Source organism: Primulina tabacum, chromosome 14, assembly GCF_025594145.1.
Source record: "Primulina tabacum isolate GXHZ01 chromosome 14, ASM2559414v2, whole genome shotgun sequence".
Taxonomy (NCBI): Eukaryota; Viridiplantae; Streptophyta; class Magnoliopsida; order Lamiales; family Gesneriaceae; genus Primulina; species Primulina tabacum.
In genome coordinates, this window is record NC_134563.1 from 24,832,828 (window position 1) to 24,860,780 (window position 27,953).

At 38.3% G+C, this 27,953-nt stretch overlaps 1 protein-coding gene and 2 non-coding genes across 3 annotated transcripts; 2 read left to right on the forward strand and 1 right to left on the reverse strand.

Annotated features, from left to right (window-relative positions):
* Positions 1-18,766: 18,766 nt before the first annotated feature.
* LOC142525719 (small nucleolar RNA R71) lies at positions 18,767-18,872 on the forward strand. The gene has a single exon (XR_012815170.1). It is a non-coding gene; the product is annotated as a small nucleolar RNA R71 (small nucleolar RNA).
* Positions 18,873-25,343: 6,471 nt separating this feature from the next.
* On the forward strand, positions 25,344-27,519 carry LOC142523870 (uncharacterized). The gene is made up of 3 exons (XM_075627601.1): positions 25,344-25,618; positions 25,745-26,138; positions 26,506-27,519. The coding sequence occupies exons 1-3, from the start codon at positions 25,344-25,346 to the stop codon at positions 27,517-27,519; spliced, it is 1,683 nt and encodes a 560-aa protein (XP_075483716.1).
* LOC142525704 (small nucleolar RNA R71) lies at positions 25,393-25,498 on the reverse strand. Its single transcript, XR_012815153.1, has one exon. It is a non-coding gene; the product is annotated as a small nucleolar RNA R71 (small nucleolar RNA).
* Positions 27,520-27,953: the final 434 nt, after the last annotated feature.

Genomic DNA, 27,953 nt, shown 5'->3' on the forward strand with positions numbered 1-27,953 from the left:
ATGAAAACGATATTTTAAGTACAAGTAATTTTCACTGTTATATGTTGACTGTATTACGTATTACTTGTTACCAAAATTATGGTGTGTTGAGTCTTTAGACTCAATAGGTGTGATGGATGCAGGTGAGGTTGAGGGTGGGCTTGACGAATGATTTGACTGGACTGAAGGCGCACACAACCCGAGGACTAGCGCTTATACTTTTTCCGCATTTACGATTAATTATTTATGCTTTTGAGAGATTTTTGAGAGGTTTAGTATGAGCTATATTTTCAAATTTACTGCTTTTTAGTTTTGGTAAAACATGCGATGATTTTATTTTTATGACTATTTCACTTGATTTTTTAAAATGCTAGTTGGTTGATGTTTTATTTTAAAGGATAAAATATTTTATAAAAATATTTTCATGTGGTAAATGTACATGGCCGAAAGTTGAGTGCTTTTAGTAAAAAAAAAAATTCTAGTACTTTTAAAGCAATAAAAAAAAGGGCAGACGTTTCATAGGGACCCTGGCCATTGAGGACTCCAAGCCGAAGAACCCTAGCCCTTAAGGAGTCTATTTTCGTTCTTATTCCTTCCTTATCTTGTCCAGCCCATAAACATACACTTAAGTACCCTTAATCATGTGGAAAAACATCCCTTCTCATAGCCCTACGATGGCAGCACATTTATGCATCATTAACCCAAGTTTTAGAACATAAAAGCACGTGTTTTAGGCAAGCCATGGCATAAAAACGAAAATAAACCAAAGGGTAACCTATTTTTCATGCAAACATGCATTAAACATATAATATGGTATGATAGATGAGAAAAGGAGATTAAGGCATGCCTTTGCATTTATTACGGACGAAAACGTTTTGGCGATTTGAGGGGCATTGACGGAGGGGTGTGTGTGGTGCTGCTAGGAAGAGTCCTAGTGTGTTTGTGAGGGGTGGGGCGTGAGTTATGAGGTGTGGGTTAGGGTTTAGGCTTTTATTTATTCATTAAAACTCCTAGTATAAGTTTAGGCCCATTAACATGATATACTAGTCTCATTTGGCATATTAATTAATTTTTTAAAATATTTTGTTAAGAAAGATTGTGAAAATATTTGCCGAGTTCTCGAAAAGATCATATTTTCGTCGAAAATCGAATACCGTTTAAAATACGACTCGGCGTATAAAAATACCTCAAAACACCTTATTTTCAAAAATACTACACAACATATACCATATATTAAACAATTAAAAATAATTATTTAATAGAAATATTTTCCTTCATATGGCCCTCGATTTCCGTTCCTCGATCGCATCTCGAATAACCTTTAAAACATAGTTTTGTGCATCATGTTGAAAAGTTCATTTTAAACATGTAAGCATGCACAGTAATTTAAATTCATGCAGTTAAAATGATTTAATTATTCATTTTCTATTTTCCCTAGATTCGCATGCAGTGAGATTACGTTATAGCATTTTGGACCTTACAATTCCTCCCTCCCTTTAATGAAATTTCGTCCTCTAAATTTAAACTTACCGAATAACTTCGGGTAGCGGCTCCTCATATCCCTCTCGGTTTCCCAAGTATCTTCCTCCTCCGAGTGATTTAGCCATTTGACCTTTGACCATTGAAATGACTTTGTTTCGGAGTCTTCTTTCTTGTCTTCTCAGGATTTGTGTAGGTCTTTCCTCGTATGACATATTCGGAGTGAACTGCAGCGGCTCATAATTTAGTACATGTGAAGGGTTCGACATGTACTTTCGCAACATCGAGAAGTGGAACACATTATGTACTCTGGCTAGCATCGGTAGCAACGCCACTCTATAGCCTAGTGTTCCAACCCTTTTAAAAATCTCAAACGACCCTATGAACCTCGGACTGAGCTTGCCTTTCTTACCAAATCTCATAACACCCTTCAGGGGTGCTACTTTCACAATTACGTGGTCACCCACTGCAAACTCCAACTCTCTTCGATGCTTATCGGCATAGCTTTTCTGTCGGCTTTGTGCAGTCTTCATCCTATCTCGGATTTTGACTACAAACTTTGCTGTTTGCTTGATCAAACTATCCCAAATCATCATATATGCTTAAATTTGACTTCTAAAATTTTTCTTAGACGTAAACTCGAGCCTTTCAATTTATTTGCTTATTAACTAAACCGTGAAGCGTTTTAGTCCCGAGTTAATTCGAAACTTAATATTTTCTTTCCAAATTTTAAACATAAGCTTTTCACACCTAAACTACCCCCGTGAGCCACTAACCACACCCCGTGAACCTTGTTTCGAGCCCATAACTTTCTCCTTAGCAAAAACCAAAACCCTAGCCACCCTTAACCCACTTTTTCTCCAAAAGCCCAAACCACCCTTGAGCCACCTTGGACCAAGGCTGCACCAAACCTTCTTGGACCCTTCCTGACCCAGCCTTGAGCCGGTGCACCATCTCCCAGCCCCTAGCCCTAAGCCGAGCCATGCGCACCCATGCACGAGCGACCCTCGATCGCGCCCTTCATTCATGACTTGTGGTTTCCTCACTATTTCGACCACCAGAGTCCAGCTGTTCTAATACTCTTCCTAGCCCCTCAACATAGCCCACACCGAACCCAGGCGCTGCCCTCTTAGCCTAGCCGTGAAATCCAAGTAAATCCAACAAACCCTAGGTCCATCCTCCCATATCCATGCAAGGTTCGGCCTCGTTTCGTACCTAAACGTCTTTGTTCCCATCCCTTAATCATGCTCTAATGGCAGCGTACCCTTTGTAATCCATAACATGACTCATATATGCGTATAAATGTCAAAACTTTGAAAAATCATCCAATAGTTAAATAATTTGAGAGATATAATTTTCATGCTTCAAAACATAAAACACACATATTATGATTTGAATTGTAATGTCTTGGAAATTTGAATGTCCACGTAAACCACATGCATGCAAGTTATCAAATTCTTATGTATTTAATTAAATTGTTTTAATTGCATGAAGTTATTATGGTAGGACATGTTTAGATGTTTAAAATGTAGTTCTACTAGAATGCATAAAAACTGTGTTTTAAAGGTTATTCGAGACGCGGTCGAGGAACGGAGATCGGGGACCGTAAAGGAAAAATATTTTTATTAAATAATTAATTTTAATTATTTAATACATGGTTTATTTTAATGGAACTTTCGAAAATGAGGTATTTTTACGCCGAGTCGTATTTTAAATCGGTAATCGATTTTCGATTAAAATATGGACTTTTTGAGAACTCGGCTATTATTTTCACAAACTTTCCTAAACAAAAAATTTTAAATATTAACTAATGGACTTAATGGACCTATTATAGTAGGTTAATGGGCCTAAGCTTGCACCAGTCTTCCAAGTCATTTTCTTCCTTCAGACTCACACACACAACACCTAGGAAAACTATATTTTATGTGAAGGCGCGCCTTAATCTCATTTTTTCTCATCTATCACACCATATTATATGTTTGATTCATGGTTGCATGAAAAATATGTTACCCTTTTTTTTATTTTTTTTTTGACGTTTTATACAACCAAAACTTATGTTTTCATGATTTGAAACTCTTGTTAATGTTTCATGAAGGGGATTCCATGGTAGGAACACCAAAAGGGATGAATTTCAGAGTGTTTAGGTGGCTTAAGTAATGCTGTATAAGGGCTGGACGCGAGGGGTTAAGGGTTGCATGAAAATAAAACCGATGGAGGCTAGGGTTTCGGCTAGCGCTTCCTTAGAGGGGCACGGCCTTAGATGCTGTTAGAGCGTTACCAGGGGACCTAAGGGGGCTGCAGGATGGTCCTAGGGTGTTTGCATGAGGGTTGGCTCGAAGGATAGAGTGATCGCGTGAGGCTTGGACGCGTGAGACCCCTAGGCGACGGGTTTGAGGACTGCAAGGGTATAGCTCAATGGGACTGGTCCAGCAGGTTGCCTAGGGCATGGTCATGGTCCTAGGAAGGTGTTCTAGGGGCTGGTCTTGTTGGTTAATGGCTGGAGTCGGAGGTTGCTTGGTATGGTCAAGTTAGGGTTCGAAAATAGAAGGGCAGAATTTTCAGTAGTGGTTTAGGCTTGTTCAAGGGTTTGACTTGGCATGATTTGGGTTATATATGGTATGGTTATGTGGGAATATGTTATGGTTCAAGTTTGGTAAGATTTGGTTAAGTTTCGAGTCCATTCGAGTTAAAATCGGGATGTACGTATAAGTTTAAATACGAATTGGGAAATTAGTCGAGGAGCTAAATTTTACGTCAAAGAAATATTTATGGGTGTATTTTTAGATGTCATGTTATGTTTGGATGGATTTGGGTCGTCGTTTTAAGGTCTTAGGATAAATTGGAAAAGTTAGGGTTTCAGGGGCAAAACGGTCATTCACACCTGAAAAATGTTAGACGTCCTGACTGTGCCCTGAATGCTGTAATAAATGATAAAATGTTTATTTTAAATTTTTATGGAATTTTATGATAAAACGTTAATGCTAAAAGACATGTTGCATGCTTGGTTTAAAAAAAAAATGAATTATATATGCATGACTTTTTATAAGTGATGAAAATATGAAAGGTTAAAGGAGATGAATTGATTTTGACTAATACGATGATACAACGATATGATGATACAATGATATATGAGGCCAAGTCTCAGTTGACGGGTTAGAGTGACGCTGATGTCTCCGCCGCTCGGTTCCGTGGTTATATGTAGTTAACGACCTACAGCTGATACGAAAGTCACAATTAAAGATCTGAATTCAATAAAAGGGAAACTTATATGTATATGATTAAAGGAAAGAAAAGTAATTGATGAATGGAAAGGATTATGATGAAAGGAAAATGTTTAAGTTTATGCATATTCATGAAAAGTTATTTTATAAAAAGTATTTTCACTGTTGCACGTGGATATATATGTATTACTTGCTATCATGATTAAGGTTTGCTGAGTCATTAGACTCACTATGTGTGATCGATGCAGGTGAGCATGACGTTGATGTTAATGGAGGACTTGATGGTTGAACTAGCTGGACTGAAGGTGCACACAACTCGAGGACCGTTGCTAGTTTTTTCCACAAAATAATGTTTATGATTTAAGTTTACTTTAAAGATTTTTATGTCTTATATGCTTTTGAGAGTTTTTGAGAGGATGTTAGAGTTAAGTTTTTTTGGAAATAATGTTAGCTTAGGTTGGCTGACGTATGCGATTTTACATTTTGCATATGCGTGCTTTTGAGATTTTCAAATAATATGTTGGTTGGTTATTTTTAAATAGTGGAAAAGTATTTTAAAAATATATATGTGCCTGTATGTGAATAATCGGCCGAAATTGTTAAAGGCAAAATTTTTTTTTTTACATTTTAAAGAAAAACGAGTAGTGGACGTTTCAGTTGGTATCAGAGCAACGTTTCCTGCAAAGGGTTGTGCCACCGCCAATTCCTGAACGCTCAGTCATCAAGCCTCAAGTTTGTAAGTTTAAATGTTTTAAATGATTTTAATGTTATCACCTGCATGTTTACATAGTTTATATGTTTAAGCTACATTTTTAAACACTTTTTGAAGTTAAATAACATTTATGTTTAAGTTTGCATGATAAATGATTTTTAAGATTAAATCTGCATGGTTGCATCGTAGTCTTCGAATAGTTATACTTTTATTAAAATATTAATCCATTCTATGTGTAAGACGAGGCAGAGGTGAATCAAGTGAGGACTCAAAACCATCCTAGAAATTATCCATACTCAAACACTTATAATCCTGAATGGAGGCAACATCCCAATTTCTCATGGGGTGGTCAAATCAGTCAGAGTCGGCCACAGGGAGGACAACAATATGAAAAGCAACCGATGTATAGATCTGAGTGATATGTGTCATTTTTACGTGTTTTATTGCATTAGTTTTGTGTGTATTTACATTTTGTGTGTTCTCATTTCATCTACATTTTGTTCATTTTAGAATTAGCATATGAATTTGATCGTGGCTCACTCGTACTTGATGAATTTGCAGAGGAAATGGCCGGAAAACTGAAATCGAGGGAGAAGTATACAAGACACAAGAAAAAAGAGAGAATTTGGCAGAAATGCTGACGTTCGGGCGGTAGAATCTTACCGTTCGAACGCGAAGACTGATTTCCTGAGTATGTTGACAGAGAGGTTGGTGCTCGGGCTGTATGATCTTACCGCTCCGGCGCGAGTTGTGCCCTTTGAAGAGGTAAAAAATAGAAGAGTCGGCGCTCGGGCGGTAGAATCTTACCGCCCGAGCGGGATTCAAATTTGGAAAAAATTGTGTCCTGATTTTTTTTCTTCTGATGGATGCTTACCAAGTTTGGCTAGAAAAGGGCATATGGGCGAGAATAAGGAAGAAGAAAAGGAACTTTTTCAGCAGCCACAAGATTTTAGAGAGAAAAGATTGGAGTGGAAGAATATCCGTTCAAGCATAAATCATCGAAAATTTCTATCATTTAAAACATTCAATTCTCACTTATTGCTCATCATCGTCCCACTCATATTTAAACTATCTATCTTTTTATTCAGCGCTTCTAATTGTGAAATAAGAGGATAAAAATCAGTTACCTGGTGAACTCCTACACTTCTCCTCTGATTGTTTCTCTCAGATTGAGGATGAAAACTGCTAGTAGCCATCTCCTCCAACAACTCATATTCCTTTTCCGAAGTTTTTCTCAAAAGATTCCCATAGGCCGCAAAATCTATCATGGTACGATTAGAAGATATTAGACCATAATAAAAAGTTTGGACAACTAAACAATGAGGCAACTCATTATGTGGACATCTCCGCAGTAAATCATTGTAGTGCTCCCAGGCCTCGTAAAGTGAATCCTGCTCAAACTGAGAGAAGGTGGTTATGTACGCTCGCAACTTCATGGTCTTTGATGGAGGAAAATATTTCATATGGAATGCCTTGGCCATATCTTCCCAAGTCGTGATTGAACCTACATGCAAACAATTCAACCAAGCTTTAGATTTTACACATAAAGAGAAAGGAAAAAAACTCAATCTAATAGCATCATCAGAAACTCCATTAAATTTAAAAGTATCGCAAATTTCAAGAAAGTCTATGATGTGAGTGTTTGGGTCATCTAGCACAGTTTCCCAAAACTGGACAGTATTATGAATCATCTGAATAATGGCTGGCTTGATCTCAAATTGGTTCGCCCCTGATGGTTGGTCACACTATGATTGGACGTGCATGGGTATGCGCCTTGGCTCCTCGACTCGTAGGTCTTCATGATGCTCTTCCACACGCTCGTTCCTGTTCATCATGTATTTGAGCCTCTGTTGTTGTCTTCTTCTACAGAAGGTTCTTTCAATTTCAGGATCAAACTGCTCGAAGTTCAAGTCAAGTGATCTTGGCATGCACTGGATAAGATATCTAGAATAAAATACGGAGTGTCAACTCAAGAGAAATAAAATAATATTAAAGAAATAACTAAAAATAAAATTGTGAATAAACAGTCCCGGACAACGGAGCCAAAAACTTGATCGAACAAAACTTGCACTGTGAAATCCTCGGTAAAAAGTCAATAAAATTCAGGCTCCATATAATAGCAAGTGCGCGATGTCAAGTAATAATATAGTGTACACGAGTACAAGTATTGTTTCTCTAAAGACAGTATTGCACATTTATTATTTCCAACTATTAAACCTTTAGGAATGATTAGACTTGTCAAAACGGGCTGGCGGGGCGGGCCAGCCCGCTACACGTCGTAACCCGCCATTTTTGCGGGCCTCTAAATGGCCAACCCAGCCCAACCCACCTTGGGCCGCGGGTTAAGCGGGCCAACCCGCTAATTTTTTAAGAAAAAAATTTTAAACATTATTATAATAAACATACAAGCAAAATATACTTCGTCAAATAGTTTCATAAAATACTTACAAACATTAAAATAAGAAATTAAGAAAGCATACAACATAATCCATAAAAAATAAAGTGCTTAAACCAAACATGAAAAAACTAAACAAATAATATAAAGTCCATTCTCATTAAACTCCAATTCAATCTTCATTCTCTACAATAGCTCCCTCCATTGTTTCTTCATCAAAAGTTTCAACAACATTGGATCCTTCTTGGGATGAAGTTGTTTTGAAATTTGCACATTAATCATCGTCTGCATCTAAAAGACACGAAGTAAGTCAATATATCAATTTAAGAAAAGTTATATACATATATATATATATATATATATATAATAGTGAAATTACCATAAACATAACCACGCAACCAGTTACGCGTGCAAATAAGAGCTTGCACTTTTTCAGGAAGGATGCGACTTCTGTACTTGGTGAGCACGTGAGCACCAATGGAAAAAGTTGACTCTGATGCAACTGTAGTTATGGGGATAGACAAAATATCGCATGCCATCAATGAGAGTGAAGGGTATCGATGCTTCTGGTTCTTCCAATGCTCCAAAACATCTAAATTTTGATAATATACAAATTCAAGCTTTGGTTCCTCCAAATAAAGATCTAACTCAGATTTTCCTGCACTTCTAATGGTTTGACTCTCATATGCCATGATTTCCTACATCAATTAACTTATGGTAAAGCAATATATATATAAAAACAAACCAAAGAGTGAATATAAGAAACAGAAAAGAAATAAATCATTTTAATACTTACATCATACATTCTTTTGCCTTTATTTTTAATTTCTCCTCCACTTTGAGTATGTGAAATTGTAAGAGAAGATGATCTTGGTTGTGAAGAACTTGTCTGATTGGTGTTAGAATACTGCTCAAAAAGCTTGTACAACTTTGTCTTCACAATCAACATCTTTTCTTGGCATTTGATAGGATCATCATCAAGCTTCGAATAAAAAAACTCTAACATAGAAAGCTTTATTCGTGGGTCAAGAATAGCCCCAAATGCAAGCACCACGCTATATTGATTTCAATACTTATCAAACTTCTCTTTCATCCTTTTGCACATATCACTTACCACCAAATCTTCATTTGACAAGTTCTCATTTAACAAAACCTCAATCTTCCAAACTTGCAAGAAGTACAAATTTGATGTAGGATAAGAAGAACCCGAGATCAAATTAGTAGTATCATAAAATGGCTCAAGAAATTCACATATTTTTTCTCCTCTTTTCCACTCTTCAATTGAAGGACAATATTTATAATTATTATCATTCAATTGAAGAGAAGAAAATGCCTTTTTATGTTTGATGGCACTATCCAACATCAAATATATTGAATTCCAACGAGTAGGCACATCCAATCTCAAGCCAATACCACTGTCAATGTTACCAATTGCTCTCACACATTCTTCAAATTTTCTCATCCTACCCTCTGAGCCTTTCACATACTTGACAGATTCTCTAATTTTATTCAAAGCTACACTAGCTATTTTGAGACTTTCTTGGACAATGAGATTCAATATATGAGCAGAACAACGAACATGAAAAAATTCACCATCACACAACAAGCTATCATGCAACGAGAGTCGTTCTTTCAAAATGCCTTGCATATTATCATTACTTGATGCATTATCCAATGTCAAAGAGAAAACTTTTTTCTCAATCCGCCATTCCTTCAAAAATCCAAACAATTTTGATGCCAATTCGACTCCTGAGTGTGGAGGAGGCATATGAGCAAAGCTAAGTATTTTACTATTCAATTTCCAATCATCATCAACAAAGTGGGCACTCAAGCAAATGTATCCCTCACTGGTGCATGCGGTCCATACGTCTGAAGTTAAACAAATTCTATTTTTTATGTTGGCCAAAGTTTGCCTATGTTTCTCTTTCTCTCTCATGTAGATTCTTGAAATGTCGGAAACAAGAGTATTTCTAGAAATACAAAGCACATCAGGATTTATATATTTAACCCAAGCTCTAATACCATCATATTCGATAAAAGAAAATGGCAAATCATGCTTAATAACAGCAGCAACTAATAACTCACGTGAAATTTTTTGATCTATTTTTTTTGACCTCATGTTCCCATCATGATCAATAATCATTTGTCCAACATCATGAAATTTTACCATTTTGCAATTTTGAAGATGACGCCTTAATGTAGAAGTCCCATATTATTTTCCCCCACATTTATACTCCTTCTTGCATGCCTTACATTCGGCTCTTTGTATACCGTCTTGACCAATTTCTTTTTTCGTAAAATAATTCCAGACATCAGAATATTCTTTAGGCTTTTTTGATGTAGCTTTCGCTTGACCATGCTTGTTGTTTCCGATTTCCTCAGAATCATCTATGTTAATACTTTGGTTTATGGTAGAATCCATAATCTGCAAATACAATAGTGAAAAGTATTTACTCATCATTGCTCAAAATATTACTCATCATTGCAAAGTTTGTTGGCAAATAAAAACCAATAGTCGAGCAAATAACAACAATAAAAAAAATAGATGGATAAACATCAATCCTCGGTATTGTGCAAATTATGAAGCATGGAAGCAAAATAATGACCAAAGCCACTAAAGAACAATTAATGCCATTTCCATTAGAACGTCACTGTTTCATCCATCCAAACATGCTAAAAATAACCCATACCATGATATATTCATGTTTTAATATTTAATCTTAACTAATTCTGAGTTTGATTACAAAATAAAATGCTTTTCAAAAAGTATTAAATTTCAAATTATTGGAATAAAGAATACCAGCTTTCTAATATTCCTTAATCTGAAATCAAATATACCAGTGATTCATTTCAAATTAAAGGAGAGAAAAATAAAATCACAAAGGGGAGAGTAATACACCACATGCATGTAACTTTATTAGGCTTCTTTTTTTTCACACACTCATTTTCATATATGACCCTTTTTCCTGATTCTTGCGGAGAAGTCATCGATTTTAAAACAAAAGAATGTACATTCAAAAATGGAATCTTCTGCTTGGCCCCTTTACAAGAAAGAGTAGCTAAATAAATTTTTTTTAAAAAAAAACTGAGATCATTTGTACATTGTTTGATTCCCCAAGACTTTAGCAGGCTACTGAGATTTAGCCATTTTCATTTTCTCAAATCATTCCCAATCCGAAGACTTTAGTAGGCTACTGAGATTTAGCAATTTTCATATTCTCAAATCACTCCCAATCCCAACAAACTATCTAACAACTTCACGAACTTAATATTTTTAATTTCAGAGACTGATATTTCATATAAAGTGTTTCCACAAATCTACTAGCTTTGCACTTCCACAACCCCTAATTCATTTCAAATTTATTTCTGCTACCTTTATAGAACAAGCTCAAAAAAATATTACTCATCATTGCTAAAAAAAATTCCATCTTAATGGCTGTCTTAAATATTCAGAGTATTAAGGACCACAAATGGCCATCCAAGAATCGGCTAATTGAAAGACACTGATTCATATGCTAACTATGGCAGCACATGCCATGTCCACTAAATAGAGAGAGAGAAACGAGAAATGAGAGAGAGACGAGAAATGATAACAAAATCAAACCCCCAAATTCAGTCAAAATCGATGATGAAAAATACATACACAGTTGCTGATAGAAGGAGCAGAAACACTTCACGCAGACACGCAGCGGGCAGATTTACTCGCTTGAGAGAAGAAGCAGATTTAATGCGGGCCTGCGGCAGATTTACTCATTTAAAAATATAAAACCCTTACCCCAATTTGTTGGGCCAGCCCGCCTCGTTTAGGCCCACCCCGCCTTGGCCCGCAACCCAAACGGGCTCAGCCCATTTGGTCCACCTCCAAACGGACTGTAATTTTATCAACCCAACCCGTTCAAATTTTATGGCGGGGCGGGTCAGCCCGACGGGACTGGCCCAATTTGACAAGTCTACTTATATCCCCTTTTTTTCCTTCACATTCTAATTCTCTTTTTTTTTGTACCTAATTTTTTCATGTATACTCCCTGTGCTTTGAATATTAGGTATGTTATGGGGGAGACTTTTGAGGTTCGATGCACGATTGGGACAAAGATTATTCCAGGTGGATTAAAGTTTTCTACTCGAGTGTATGCCACTGGTCAGTCACGACTGTCAACATAAATTCATTCAAGTTCTACTCGCATCTCATGTTTTTCTAGTTTTCCCACAGATTTTTAAACTCAACTGTCATTTACACTACTACCAAAACCCACTATGTGTGCATATACAAACTTACAATTCACCGGGGAATTCATAATGAGTGACAAGACTAAGCAACATGCAGTTCATTTAACCCAAAATCATCATTGGCTACCAACTCACTTGTTTCACCATCAACTGAAACACATGCAAGACACAAACTAAATGATCCTCTCATACTAAGAGTGTGTTATGTCCCCATTGCACAAAGAAAAAAACTGAAACACATAAACGAACATATGAATGCAGAACATTGGCAAAAATGAAAAATAAATGAGTGAATGAAACAACAATAAGAACCAAAAACAGAATGCAGTAGAAAATTAAAAAAATAAAAGAAGGGGAAACAGTGAACTCCCCTGATCACGGCTTATCCTCAGTCATGCTCTGGCCCGGAGCATTCCCCTGCTGCTGATAGTCATACTGAAAATGGAATGGGGGAATGAATGGCGGGGGTGATGGTATGGTCCCTGGGTCAACGCCCCCGTGCACGAGCATAGTGCGCATCATGGATTCAACGTAAGCAAAATGGTCATTGACGTTTGAGTTGACCTAATCCTGATTCCCCATGAAGGCGAGAGCTTCATCCATTTTGTCATTTTGGGTTCTCCTGCAGGGCTGTGGCGGCCGGCTACGTGAGGCTGCTATGCTCGATCCACCCACATCTCTCTCACGAGTGGGGAAGTCTATTTGTCGTTTAGCGCTCTTCCGCTGTAAGTCCTCCACACAAATGGGTTTCACCGGTTGTAGCCATTCCTCGTCATCCCAGAAAACAACCCATGCCCTTGCACACAACTCCGAGATGATGGTGGGGAAGAAGAGACCGACATGACTGTTGTGAGCACACATTATGATCTGAGAATTTATATGTTTTCCCACATTGATGTTGTACCCTTCGGTCAAGGCAAACAATAGCACCGCCCGCTCTTTTTGCACCTCGCTCTTATGCGAGACCGTAATCATCCTTCGGGCAACAAATGGATACCATAGGGCAACTCCGGCTTTCAAACACTTTTCGTCAAAACAGCTTGGCGGCCCGCCCAACGGTTTCCACATTGCGCCCGGAAGGCACAACGCTGCGAGTATCATATCATAATTGGGATCGGCTACCAATGCCTCAAATCGAGAGTCATCAACTTCAGGCGTCTCTAATAGTGCATTAATTGTAACAGAGTCACACGGTAAAAGTCGACCTCTAACAAAAACCTTACCATCCTTCCCTTCCGCCGCATTTGCATAGAATTGCCGAACCACTGAGACCACTGCCGCAGTAGGTTGATTTCCAAATTATTCCCATCCATGCCTCCCGAACTCCACAAGAGGACCTAAATATCTATCTTCCATTTGCCTACGGAATCCCCTTTCGGCAATTGGGTTTCTATGAATCTTAGCGTGTTCATATCTAGCCCTAGCCGCCTCACTCACAAAATGATGTCTATCAAATGATGAAGATGAAGAGGAAGAGCCGGGATTACCTTTTTGTCTCTTGGGTGCCATGGTGGTAGATGATGGAGATGGTGACCGGAGGGAAGAAGATGATCGTAGAGAAGAAGATGACCGGATTCTTACGGATGAGGGTGAGCCACGGTGCTTGATTCTTGATATTGGGAGTGAATATTGCCTGCAAAAAACGAGAGTGAGTGCAAGTGAGAATTAGGGATTGAGGGAAAAAAAATTTGTAGAATTAGAAAGGGGAAGGGGGAGGCCGAATTTATGTTCAGGCGCGCTGGAGTGGTAAAAAATTACCGCTCGAGCGCCAATCTCTCTGGAAATTTCATCCCGTCAGAGGCGTTCGCCCTCAAGCGGTAAATGTTTACCGCTCGGTCACAAACATTCACCCAATTTTTATCTTTTTTCTTTATTCTTTTTTTAAAATTTTTTTTTATGTTTTTTTGTTTTTATTTTTATTTTTATTTTTTAAACTAGAGATAAAAAAACAAACGAACAAACAATTAAGTAACTTAGTAGATGAATTAAAATAATAAAGTCCAATTAAGTAGAAGATAAGGGGAAGAGAGGTAGTTCTCAATCTATAGTACGAGAGCTTGACTGTCGGTCAAAGTCAGTTCGGACTGCCTTGGAACCAGGTGATTCCAAGTTGTGGCTCAACTGTGCCACCCATGTAGTTCTTCAGTCGCTGGGCATTGACCGTAAATGTCTCATCCTTTCCATCTTGCAATTCTACAGCTCCCGATGGGTAAAATTTAGAAATCACGAATGGATCAGACCATCGCGACTTCAATTTTCCGGGAAACACTCGCAACCGGGAGTTGTAGAGTAGGACATTTTCTCCTTCTTTGAATTCCCTTTCGATGATTCGCCTGTCATGAGCCCTCTTTGTCTTTTCCTTGTATGATAGTGCGAGATCATATGCCAGATTCTGGAATTCCTCCAAAGGATCCAATTGAAGAAGACGTCGTTCACCTGCATCAGTAAAGTTAAAGTTCAGTGCTTCTGTTGCCCAATATGCCCGATGCTCTAACTCTACATGTAGATGACTTGCTTTACCAAACAATAACCTTTATGGTGTACTGCCTATAGGTTTTTAAAAGCAGTCCTATATGTCCAAAGAGCATCATCTACCTCACTGACCAGTCTTTCCGACTGACACCTACCACTTTTTTCAAAATCCGCTTGATCTCTCGGTTCGACACTTCCACTTGACCAATCGTCTGGGGGTGATAGGGAGTAGAAATCTTATGTGTGAGACCGTATTTGCTCAAAAGTTTTTCAAAGAGTTTGTTTCAAAAATGGGTGCCACCATCACTAATTGATTGCTTGTGGTGTCCCAAACCCGTTAAAAATATTTTTCTTTAGAAATTTCAGGACCACTTGAGCATCATTAGTGGCATATGCTTTCTGCCTCTACCCATTAGACACATAGTCAACCGCCACCAAAATATACTTTTTCGTGAACAAACTGGGAAATGGTCCCATGAAGTCTATCCCCCACACATCAAAAACCTCACACTCAAAATATTACTTAATGGCATTTCATGACGGTTAGAGATGTTACCTATCCGCTGGCATTTATCACAGGTTAGCACATACGAACGAGCATCTTTAAAGAGGGTTGGCCAATAAAAGCCACATTCAAGTATCTTAGGTGCCGTCCTTGTTGGTCCAAAATGACCACCTACCTCAAGGTCATGGCAATGGTTGAGAATTTGACCAAACTCCTCATCTGCAACACACCTTCATATCATGGAATCTACACAAATTCTAAACAAAAATGGTTCCTCCCAAAAATAATGTTTCATGTCAGAGAAGAAATCTTTCGTTGGTGAAACGATAGATTTGGTGATGGTGTGCCTGTGACAAGGAAGTTAGCGAAATTTGCATACCAAGGACAGTGTTTCACCTCAAATATCTGCTCATCAGGAAACCAATCATTAATAGCATGATCGACACAGTCAATACTAATAAATTCTAATCTAGACAAATGATCTGCTACCACATTCTCAACACCCTTCTTATCTTTTATTTCTAAATCAAATTCTTTTAACAATAAAATCCACCGACGTATGCGTGGCTTTGCATCTTTCTTGGCAAGTAAATATTTAAGGGCGGAGTGATCAGTAAACACAATTACTTTCGACAGAACAAGGTATGAATGGAATTTGTCAAGTGCAAATACTACTGCGAGTAACTCTTTTTCAGTGGTTGCATAATTTAATTGTGCTTAATCTAGAGTCTTAATTGCATAGTATATAGTGTGAAATACCTTGTTCTGCCTTTGGCCGAGGACAGCACCAACCGCAGTATCACTGGCATCGCACATGACCTCGAAGGATAGATCCCAATCCGGTACCACCAAGACAGGAGCCGTCATAAAGCGCTCCTTAAACTCCTCGTATGCCTGCAGATAGTCAGAATTAAACTCAAAAGGCACATCTTTCATAAGTAAAGAAGATAGAGGTTTGGAAATTCTAGAAAAATCTTTGATAAAACGCCGATAAAAACCGACGTGGCCTAGAAAACTTCTAACTCCCTTTATTGAAGCTGGTGGTGGTAGGTTCTTGATGATTTCTACTTTAGCTTTGTCTACCTCAATCCCTTGTTCCAAAATATTGTGCCCTAGGACAATTCCCTCTTGTATCATGATGTGGCACTTCTCCCAATTAAGCACCAGGTTCGTCTCCTCGCACCTCCTCAACACAAAGCTCAGATTCTGCAAACACTCATCAAATGTTGCACCAAAGATATAAAAGTCATCTATAAATATTTCAAGAAAAGTTTCAATCATATCATGGAATATAGCAGTCATGCAGCGCTGAAATGTATCAGGGGCATTACAAAGACCAAAAGGCATACGGCGAAAAGAAAATGTTCCATAAGGACAAGTGAAAGTTGTTTTCTCTTGGTCTTCAGGTGCAATAGTGATTTGATTATACCCCGAATACCCATCTAGAAAACAGTAAAACTCATGCCCCGCTAGTCTCTCCAACATCTGATCAATAAAGGGAATGGGAAAGTGGTCCTTACAGGTAGCATCATTCAACTTTCTATAGTCAATACATACTCTCCACCCCGTAACAGTCCTCGTGGGAATAAGTTCATTCTTTTCATTAGTGATCACCATAATCCCACCTTTCTTATGCACACATTGAACATGACTTACCCATGCATTATCTGAAATAGGATAGATAATACCTGCATCGAGAAGCTTAATAGTTTCAGCCTTCACTACCACTTGCATCTTTGGATTGAGTCATATTTGAGGTTGCACGAGGGGCTGAGTACTTTTCTTTCATCAAGATTTTGTGCATGCAGATTGATGGACTTATTCCCTTGATGCCTGCCACCTTCCAGGCAAATGCCTTTTTGCATTGAGAACTTGCAACAATTTTTCCTCCATGGCATCTGTCAAAGCTGCAGAAATAATGATAGATAAAGTGTTATTCTCACCTAGGTGTACGTACTTTAGGTGCGGAGTGGCTTGAGCTCAAGCGTTGGTGGTTCCTCGATGCTTGACTTTGGAGGGGTCAAATCTTTTCTCTCTCCCAAATCCTCCAGTCTCATCCTCATTGGCTTTTTCCATGGCTGGTTGGCATTAAATTATGCCACTATTTCAAGCTTTCTCTTCGTCCAAGTCATCCTCCTTCAATTCAGTTGTGAGGGTGGCTTCCAATGGGTCCTTCATAGAATCCTGCACAAAATTACGCACAAGTGAATCCACAGCATCAGTTCTAAAACAGTCATCCGTGTGCAGTGTGTGCTTAAGAGCATTAAAAACGTCAAAAGTAATTTCTTCCTCGCCCACTCTCAATCTCAACTTCCTTCTTGAACATCAATCAGAGCCTTGCCAGTAGCAAGGAATGGTCTCCCAAAATCAAGGGCATCTCCATGTCTTCCTCCATGTCAAGTACTACAAAATCTGCTGGAAATATGAATTTTTCCACCTTTACCAGGGTGTCCTATACGACTCATCACGGGTATTTGACAGATCTGTCTGCTAGTTGCAAGGACATCCTTGTTGGCTTAGGTTCTCCTAATCCAAGTTTCCTGAATACGGATAAAGGACATAAGATTAATACTCGCACCAAGATCAACAAAAGTTTTATGAAAAAGGATATCACCAATCACGCAAGGAATAGAAAAACTCCCTGGATCCTTAAGTTTCGGTGGTATCTTGTTTTCCACCAAAACAGAGCAATATTTAGTTAGATTTACTGTCATGTGTTCCTCCAATTTTCTCTTGTTTGCTAAGATGTCCTTCAGAAATTTAGCATTAGCTTGGCATTTGCATCAGAGCATCAGTAAAGGGAATATTGATGTGCAATTTCTTGAATACTTCTAAGAACTTACCGAATTTCGCATCTAATTTAGCCTTTTTTAATGCTGCAGGAAAAGGTGGAGGGATAACAATTTTAGATTGTGCAGTGGGTGCTGGTTTAGAGTTAGAAGACTTACCTTTTGATGACTCAGTCTCTTCATCCAGTACTTGATTTTTTCTGTTCCTCTAGACTCTAAAATTTTTCCACTCTTCAACTCGATGGCCTTCACTTGCTCTTTTGGATTGGTCTCTGTGTTACTTGACAAGGTGCCCGACTCTCTACTTGCTATCATCTTAGCTAACTGTCCAATCTGATTCTCTAGCCCCTTTATCAATGCATCTTGATTTTGGAGTCTAGTTTCGGTAGATGAGATGAACTTTGACATCATCTGCTCCAAATTGGACTTTTCTTCTCTAGGAGGGTCAGATCTGTACATTGGTTGTTTCCCATATGGTTGTCCTCCCTATGGTCGATTCTGACTGTTTTTGCCACCCCATGAGAAGTTAGGATGTTGTCTCCATCCAGGATTGTATGTGTTCGAATACGGATCATTTCTTGGACGGTTTTGGACTCCCACTTGATTCACTGGTGGCTCTTCTTGCGCATAAAAGGGATTGCCATCTTGACAATCTTTCGCAAAGTGTTTACCTCCACACTTATTACATAATATCTCTTGAAAACGCTCAGCGTGCCACCCATATTCAAGCTGTCCAATTTCCTGCTCAAGACATCAAGTTGTGCAGTAATGGCGGAAAGGTCAGTTACCTGGTGAACTCCTGAACTTCTTCGCTAGTTGTTCCTTTCAGATTGAGGATGATAGCTGCTAGCGGCCATCTCCTCCAATAACTCATATCCTTCCTCAGCAGTTTTTCTCAGTAGGTTTCCACAAGCAGCAGAATCTATCATAGTACGATTAGGAGTGAGTAAGCCATAGTGAAAGGTATGAATGACTATCACATGTGGCAGTTCGTGATGAGGATATCTTCGTAATAGATATTTGAAACGCTCCCATGCCTCATATAAAGACTCCTGCTCGAATTGAGCAAATGTGGTGATATTTGACCGCAGCTTCATGGTCTTAGATGGAGGAAAGTATTTAATGAGAAACGCTTTCGCCATGTCCTCCCATGTGGTGATCGAACCAACAGGCAAACAATTTAACCATGCTTTAGCTTTGTCACGTTAGGAGAAATGAAATAAACACAACCTAACAGCATCATCAGAAACTCCATTAAATTTAAAAGTATCGCAAATTTCAAGAAAATATGCGATGTGCGTGTTTGGGTCATCTACTGCAGATCCTCCAAACTGGACTGTATTCTGAATCATCTGAATTATAGCTGGCTTAATTTCAAAGTGATTTGCCCGCACAATAGGCCTCACAATGCTGGGGCATGCACCATCCAAAGAAGGCTGGGCATACTCTAGTATCGGAATGCGGCGTGGTAGCTCAACATATCTATCTTCATGGTGTTCCTCCTCATGCTCGTGCTCGTGCCTCTCCATCAGTTCATTTAGTCTCTGCTGCTGTCTTCTTCTGCGGAAAGTTCTTTCAATTTCTGGGTCAAACTGCTCAAGCTCCATGTCAAGTGACTTTGGCATGCACTGGAAGAGATATCTGGAATAGAATATGGAGTGTTAGCTCAAGAAAAATAAAAAATGCTAAAGAAAATAACTAAAAATAAAATTGCAACGGTGCCAAAAACTTGATCGAGCAAAACTTGCACTGTGAATCCTTAATAAAAATATGATTTTGTATGCTCGAAAATTAATCGCAAGTGCCCGATGTCAAGTAATAGTATAATGTACGCGAGTACGAGTATCGTTCCACTGAAGACTGTATTTTGCAATTATTATTTTCAGTTATCAAATCTTTAGCAACGAAATTTGAGTGGTTGTTTATGACTACTCAAATTAAATAAAAACTCAATGAACAAGTCAAGAATTAATCTTTTTTTTTCAAAACCTTGGCTCTGATACCAACTGAAACGACCTCTATTTTTTTCTAATCTTAATTCATAAATTCTAATAAAATAATTTAACATAATCATGAATCATAATAAATTAACAATTTAAATATCAAGTGCATAAAATAAAATCCTAAATTATCGACCAACCAAACTTCCTAAATCGACCTTTAAAAAGATCGGCTAATGATAAAATTAAGCATAAAAATATCTCTCATAAAAATCATTAACATAGTCTTCAAATCATTAATCTATCAAGCTAGTGCGGAAACATAAAGGCTCTCGGGTGTGTACTGCTGCACTCGATCCACTCAAGCGTCAGCACCTCCCATATATCATCAAATCCTGCATCATACAAACCTAGTAAATCTAAAGACTCAGCACGTTCTAAACATGGATAGCAAATAATACATATACAATCACATGCATTAAAATCATATTTTTATTTAAAATAGCTTTTGGACATAAATAAACCATTTAAAAATCATTTAAGCATAAATAAATCATAAATCGTAAAATCATTTTAAAATAACTTTTAAGCATAAATAAATCCTTCAAAAAAACATTTAAAATAAGCTTTGAGCATAAATAAATCATTCTAAAAATAGCTTTAATCATCATCATGAATCATATGTCATAAAACCATTTTAATCATAAGCTTTCATTCATATATCATTTTGGGTGAAGTTTGATTCTTGAAAGTGACTAGCTTTTATCCTTTGGTTGACTGTAGTCTTAGCTCCACATGGTCCATGGGGGTGTGCACTAGGCTCCACCGTAGAAATACGATCGTCGGGGTCTTTCTGAGGCCTTTTCCCATACACGGGGTCCCTCTGGGGCCTTGGCCCGTATATGGGTTCCTTCTGAGGCCTTGGCCCTCACGTTATCCCCACAAAATCATATATCATATATCATATCTTTTGTCACAGTCAATTTACAACCCTCAAAATATTTTTCTTTTTTTTAAAAATCATAAAATAAGACAGTTTTCAAAAATAACATTTTAAACAGTATAAATTGCACAGCTTTACAATAAATCATAAAAATATATATTATGATCAAAATCATCATTTTAAATCATATAATATCATTTAACATGTGTTATGACCCTTCGGGACGCTGCCAAGCGTTTTCGTATTTTCCTAAGTGTGAAAAGACTGTTTTGCCTCTTGACGTAAAAATTCTCGAATTTATCTTTTTCTCACTTTTAATGACATGGGATTATTCTAAATAATTATTTAAGCCTAAATATAATTTTTCATAATTTTAAAAAGCTTAAAACTAGGCGTTTCAATTAATTATTCAATAAGCATTTCGTGCGGCGATAAAATCCCGGATAAATCCAAAACTCGATATTTTGATCTCAAATTTTAAACATTACATTTTTAATATTTATTCCAACCTTCTAAGTCATGAGCCATACCCATGGACCCATGGATTCAATTCTAGTTCTTTAATTTTTGAAATTGACACAAATAAGGACACACTGAGCCATCTCCTAAATTACTCGAGCCACGCCCGAGCCACCTCAAGCCAAACCCAAGCCAACCCAACTAGGCACCTTCCTAACCAAGCCCAGCCAAAGAACATGACCCTAACTCGCTCAAACTCACCTTGAAACTTGTCCTGGATTCTACATGTGCTACGCGTGAGTCTCCATGGTGCAAAAGGACTACTATCTAGTCTAGGACCCTTCCAGCCGAGCCACCACCGAGCCCACATGACCCTAACCCTCCCTGAACCACGCCCAGACCCAGCCCAGACCAGCCCAGCCACCAGAACCCAAGCTACGAAGCACCTGAATCATAAAACAACATGAGCGTTCCCTTCCTGTCTCACGGTCACCACTTCTGCTCGAGCCAGCAGCGAACCACACCACTCCAGCCCCTGGACCGACCCCTCACTACAACAAAAACGGCATACGACAACGGATAAAATCCATTGTCGTAGTCTTTTTAAAACTGTTGTAACTGAGGGTGTTGTTGAAAGTCCGTTCAACGACAACAGGTTTTTATCCGTTGTGGTAGGTGTAATTTGCGATGATTTTCGCTAATTAAATTAGCGACGGTTTTATTCACAACAGTCGCTACTTAGCGAAGGTTTAATATACCATCGCTAAAATTAGCGACGGTCAGCATATAACAATCGTCGCTAATTTTAGCGACGGTCTTAAATCATGCTTTCCGTCGCTAAGTTGTTTCAAAAATAAAAAAATATTCTTTTAATAATTTAATAAATCTAAAAGAAACTAACAATCGAAACTAAAATCGTGTGAGAGAGAAAAATTTTAAGTGTTGTGAAGTAGTAAAATCGTTTAAGAGAGATAAATTTTAAGTGTTATGAAGTTGTAGTGAGAAAAATTTTATGAAGTAATGAGAAAAATTTGAAGTGTTGTGTGAAGTGATAAAATTGTATAAGAGGGAAAAATTTTAAAGTGTTATGAAATAGTGAGAAAAATTTTAAGTGTTGTGTGAAGTGAAAATTGTGTAAGAGAAAAAAAAATTTAGGTGTTGTGGAGGAAAATAGACCGAAAATTGAGATATTTATAGAGAGTTTGCGCGGTTTTTGGTTAAATCGTCGCTAATTTGAAATTAGCGACGATTTTCATAAAAGCGTCGCCAAATATTGCGACGGTTCTAGAAAAACCGTCGCTAAATGTAGCGGAGGTTTTAAAAAACCGTCGCATTTTTTGATTATGCGACGGTTTGGATAGAAATTGTCGCTCAATGTAGCGACGGTTAATACCACACTGTCGCTAAGTTTAGCGACGGGGGTTGTAAAAATGTCGCTAATTTTAAACATGCGACGAATTTACTTAAAACTGTCGCTATCCGTAGCGACGGTTTATCTAATACCGTTGCAATAAGTATCGACGGTTTCTCTAAAACCGTCGCTAATTTGGCAACGGTTTTATAAACCATTGTTGTTTGTCCAGAAACCACGCCAAATCCGTCGCTAAATATGGCAACGGTTTTATAAACCGTTGTTGTTTGTCTAAAAACCACGTCAATCGACAACGGTTTTAAAAAACCATTGTTGATTGTCCAAAAAAATCACGCTAATAGACAACGGTTAAACCGTTGTCGTTTGTCAAAAAAACAAGCTAATCGACAACGGTTTTCAAAAACCGTTTTCGATTGTCCAAAAAAACACGCTAAAAAACAACGGTTCTATGAACCGTTGTTTTTTGCCTTAAAAAAACGTTGAAACACAACAGTTTTTAGAAAAACGTTGTAGTTAACACCCTGAAAGACAACGGTTTTTAGAAAACCGTTGTCTTTGACCCCCTAAAAGACAACGGTTTTTACAAAACCATTGTCAAAACGCACCTACGACAACGGTTTTCATTAAAATCGTTGTTAAAAGATATACGACAACGGTTTTTCAAAAAAACCGATGTCGTAGGTGCGTGTTCGTTGGGCGTTTTTCTTGTAGTGCCTTCCCATAACCATAGGACCCTGATGAACCTACCCTGAGCCACCCAGCCCCAGCAGCGAGCACCCTTGGCCGTTGCTCTACTCGACCAGCGCATGAAGAGTCCTTGCTTTAAAGGAATCCTCCTAGGCTGCAACAAAGGAGTCCTAGCCATGCTAGGACCCTTTCTAACCCTGACCCATGTTGATATAGGTGGGTTTTACGTGTTTTTCATATTATGTTATAGCTCATTGTGTTGCATTTATCATTTATATTGCATGCATTTTGTGTTATTTTGGCATATATTATGTTTTATCGTTACTCATGTGTCTCGTGTGTAAAAATATGGGAGACTTGCGAATAAACCAAAGAAAATGCTATGATATGCGAAAGTCATCCGCCCGGGCCCACATTCATGTCCGCCCGGGCGCCTCCAAGGCGTGAGAGAAGGATTTTTTGCGAAGGTCATCCGCCCGGGCGGAAACTTATGTCTGCCCGGGCTTGTTGTAATTTTGGGAAGGTTTTTTGGACGATTTCTTCCCTTAATTCTGAATGTGCATGATATGGAGGGGAGATTGCATGAAAAATGCATCATCAATCATCAGCCAAAAAGTCTAAGGAGGAAGAAAATCTTGGAGTTTGCGCTTGGAGTTGAAGATTCGAAGATTTCCGAGCATAGTTCTTCGCAGATCTCGTCTAGTCTAGTATTTCTAATCTAGTTTTTATACCTTAAACATTGTTGTGTTTATTTTTACCATGAATTCAAGTAGCTAACTTTTAAATATTTGTTGGGATTTAAGGGGATCCTACCCCAAACTCTGATTTAATTAATTTATATTTCGATTGTGGCGTTATTCTTGAATGTGTTAATGTTTTTCATTGTGTTGTTAGAGCGTAGCTAACTTTAACAACGTTTTATATTGCGGGTGAGTTCGAGAGAATAGCTTGTGATAGGAACGAGTAACATAATCCGTGGATCTACAATTTACATAGATATACTGAAATTGGATACGCGCCGATATTTATAGTCCTAAGGGTTGAAAACTAGGAGACTTCATAGATCGACATGCAATTCACTCTTGATAAATAATTAAAGACATTTAATTACTTCAATGAGTATAATTAGTTTGGCATAGCTCGAGAGAGTGTGTTTAATTGAATAGAAAATCCTGTTGGAAGCATACAATCACTATCGAACGAATTAATTAATTAACGAGGGGTAGGTGAACCGATATGCCCAACAAATTCATTTCTCATTGAATTTTAAACCAACCATTCCAGATATTATATCTCATCATTTAATTCCTGAATATTTTTTTTGCATGTTTATTTAATCATAGTAGTAATAATCAATCAATCAAATTTTCGTTGCTAATGATTTGATAACTGGAAATAATAATTGTCAAATACAGTCTTCAGTGGAACGATACTCGTACTCACGTACATTATACTATTACTTGACATCGTGCACTTGCGATTAATTTTTGAGCATGCAAAATTATATTTTTATTAAGGATTCCACAGTACAAGTTTTGCTCGATCAAGTTTTTGGCGCCGTTGCCAGGGACTGTTAATTTACAATTTTTTTTTAGTTATTTTCTTTAGCATTGTTTCATTTTTATTAAATTAACACTCCATATTCTATTACAGATATCTCTTCCAGTGCATGCCAAAGTCACTTGACGTGGAGCTTGAGCAGTTTGACCCTGAAATTGAAAGAACTTTTTGCAGGAGAAGACAACAGCAGAGACTAAAGGAATTGATGGAGAGGCACGAGCACGAGCATGAGGAGGAACATCGTGAAGATAGACATGTTGAGATGCCGCGCTGCATACCAATGCTAGAGTATGCCCAACCTTCGCCCAACCTTCTTTGGATGGTGCACGCCCCAGCATTGTGAGGCCTATTGTGCGAGTAAATCACTTCGAAATCAAGCCAGTTATAATTCAGAAGATTCAGAATACAGTCCAGTTTGGAGGATCTGCACTAGATGATCCAAACATGAATATCGCAGATTTTCTTGAAATTTGCGATACTTTTAAATTTAATGGAGTTTCTGATGATGCTGTTAGACTGTGTTTATTTCCTTTCTCCTTATGTGATAAAGCTAAAGCATGGTTAAATTGTTTGCTTGTAGGTTCGATCACCACATGGGAGGATATGGCGAAGGCGTTTCTCATCAAATACTTTCCTCCATCTAAGACCATGAAGCTATGGGCAGACATCACCACATTTTCTCAATTCGAACAAGAGTTTTTATATGAGGCATGGGAGCGCTTCAAAGATCTATTACGAAGATGTCCTCATCACGAACTACAACTTGGGTTAGTCATTCAAACCTTCTATTATTGCTTGCTTACTCCTAATCGTACTATGATAGATGCTGCTGCTTGTGGGAACCTGTTGCGAAAAACTGCTGAGGAAGGATATGAGTTGTTGGAGGAGATGGCTGCTAGCAGCTAACATCCTCAATCTGAAAGAAACAACCAGCGAAGAAGTGCAGGAGTTCCCCAGGTAACTGACCTTTCCGCTATTACTGCACAACTTGATGTCTTGAACAGGAAGTTGGACGGGTTGAATATGGGTGGCACGAATATGCGTCTTCAAGAGATAATTTGTGAAAAAAGCGGAGGAGAACACTATGTTAAGGACTGTCAAGATAGTGGTCCTTTCTTTGCGCCAGAAGGGGCACCTGTGAATCAAGTGGGAGTCCAAAACTGTCCAAGGAATGATCCGTACTCAAACACATATAATCTTGGATGGAGGCAACCTCCCAACTTCTCATGGGGTGGTCAAAGCAGTCAGAATCGACCACAAGGAGGACAACCATGCGGGAAAAAACCGATGTACAGATCTGATCCTCCTAGGGAAGAGAAGTCCAATTTGGAGCAGATGATGTCTAAGTTCATCTCATCTACCGAAACCAGACTCCAAAACCAAGATGCATCAATAAAGGTGCTAGAGTCTCAGATTGGGCAGTTAGCGAAGATGATAGCAAGTAGAGAGCCGGGCACCTTGCCAAGTAAAGCAGAGACCAATCCAAAGGAGCAAGTGAAGGCCATAGAGTTGAAGAGTGGGAAAATTTTAGAGTCTAGAGAAAAAAGAAAATAGTCCAGTACCAGATGAACAGACTGAGACATCCAAAGGTAAGTTCTCACTCTGCACCAGCACCCACTGCACAGTCTAAAATTGTTATACCTCCTCCTTTCCCTGCAGCACTGAAAAAAGCAAAACTTGACGCACAATTCGGTAAGTTTCTTGAGGTATTTAAAAAATTGTATATCACTATTCTTTTTGCCGATGCTTTGATGCAAATGCCTAGTATGCTAAATTTTTGAAAGACATATTGGCTAATAAGAGGAAATTGGAAGATCACGTGACGGTGAACTTAACTGAAAATTACTCTGCTTTGGTGCAAAACAAAATCCCACCGAAACTAAAAGACCCAAGGAGTTTTTCTATTCCTTGCATGATAGGTGATGTTGTTTTCCAGAAAGCTTTGTGTGATCTTGGAGCAAGTATTAATCTTATGCGTTTGTCTGTGTTTAGGAAACTTGGATTGGGAGAACATAAGCCAACAAGGATGTCTTTACAACTAGCAGACAGATCTGTCAAGTATCCACGAGGAGTTATTGAGGATGTGCAAGTGAAAGTGGGCAAATTCATTTTTCCTGCAGATTTTGTGGTGCTCGACATGGAGGAGGATATGGAGATGCCTTTGATTTTGGGGAGACCGTTCCTTGCAACTGGCAAGGCTTTAATTGATGTGCAGAAAGGAAAGTTGAAATTGAGAGTGGGAAAAAAGGAGATTACTTTTAACGTTTTTAAGGCACTTAAGCATATACTGCATTCTGATAGTTGTTATAGAATTGATGCTTTTGATTCTCTTGTGTCTAACTGTGTGCAGGATGCTCTTAGGGACCCTTTGGAAGCCACTCTCACTACTGAATTAAGAGAAGACGAATTGGATGCAGAGAAAGCCAAAATAGTGGCATACCTCAATGACAACCAGCAATGTAAGAGGCCGATAAGGATGAGATTTGAGGACTTGAGGGATCGAAGAGACTTGATCCCTCAGAAGTCAAGCCTAGAGGAGCCACCAACTCTGGAGCTCAAGCCATTACCCCCACATCTGAAATACGTCTATCTAGCGCACAAGAGTGCATTTGCATGGAAAGTGGTGGATATCAAAGAGATCAATCCGTTAGTCTGTATGCACAAGATATTAATGGAAGAAATGTACTCACCCCATTGTGCAACCTCAGAGAAGATTGAATCCAAAGATGCAAGAGGTAGTAAAAGCAGAAACTATCAAACTCCTTCATGTAGAATTTGAAGCTGGTGTCATTCCCCCGGAGGAGTACGAGAAAGATGATTAATTGAGAGGGGAGTCACTTATGTTTTTTTTTATTTCTTGTATTTCGTTTAGATCATTTTATTTATTTCTATTTCTGTTGCATGCTTAGGTTATATTGCATCCATTTTGTTTTGCACTATCTATCTCTTTTTCTATCGTCTGTTGCATTGGGAACACTGCTCGACTTTAGTATTGGGGGGTGCATGGGTGTTGTTTTATGTGTTCATTTTTTGCTTTGTTGGTTTTATTTGTGGGCTTTTAGTTTTAGTCATTTTTTCATTTGTGTATGTCAGCCGACAGTTTTAGAAGTAGCACTTGTTAGCCAATGATGATTAAGAGGTGATGAGACATGCCCTGTCTGTCGTATAATCGCACTCCTTTAGTACATACTGCGGTAAAGATATTAAGTTTCA

Bases quoted from the DNA above. Each gene is read 5' to 3' on its own strand.
- LOC142523870 (XM_075627601.1), top strand. From the start codon at position 25,344: ATGGCGAAGGCGTTTCTCATCAAATACTTTCCTCCATCTAAGACCATG. The intron at 25,619-25,744 runs GTTGGAGGAGAT...TGTCTTGAACAG, and splicing joins GCTGAGGAAGGATATGAGTT to GAAGTTGGACGGGTTGAATA. The intron at 26,139-26,505 runs GTGCTAGAGTCT...GCAAATGCCTAG, and splicing joins ACCAAGATGCATCAATAAAG to TATGCTAAATTTTTGAAAGA.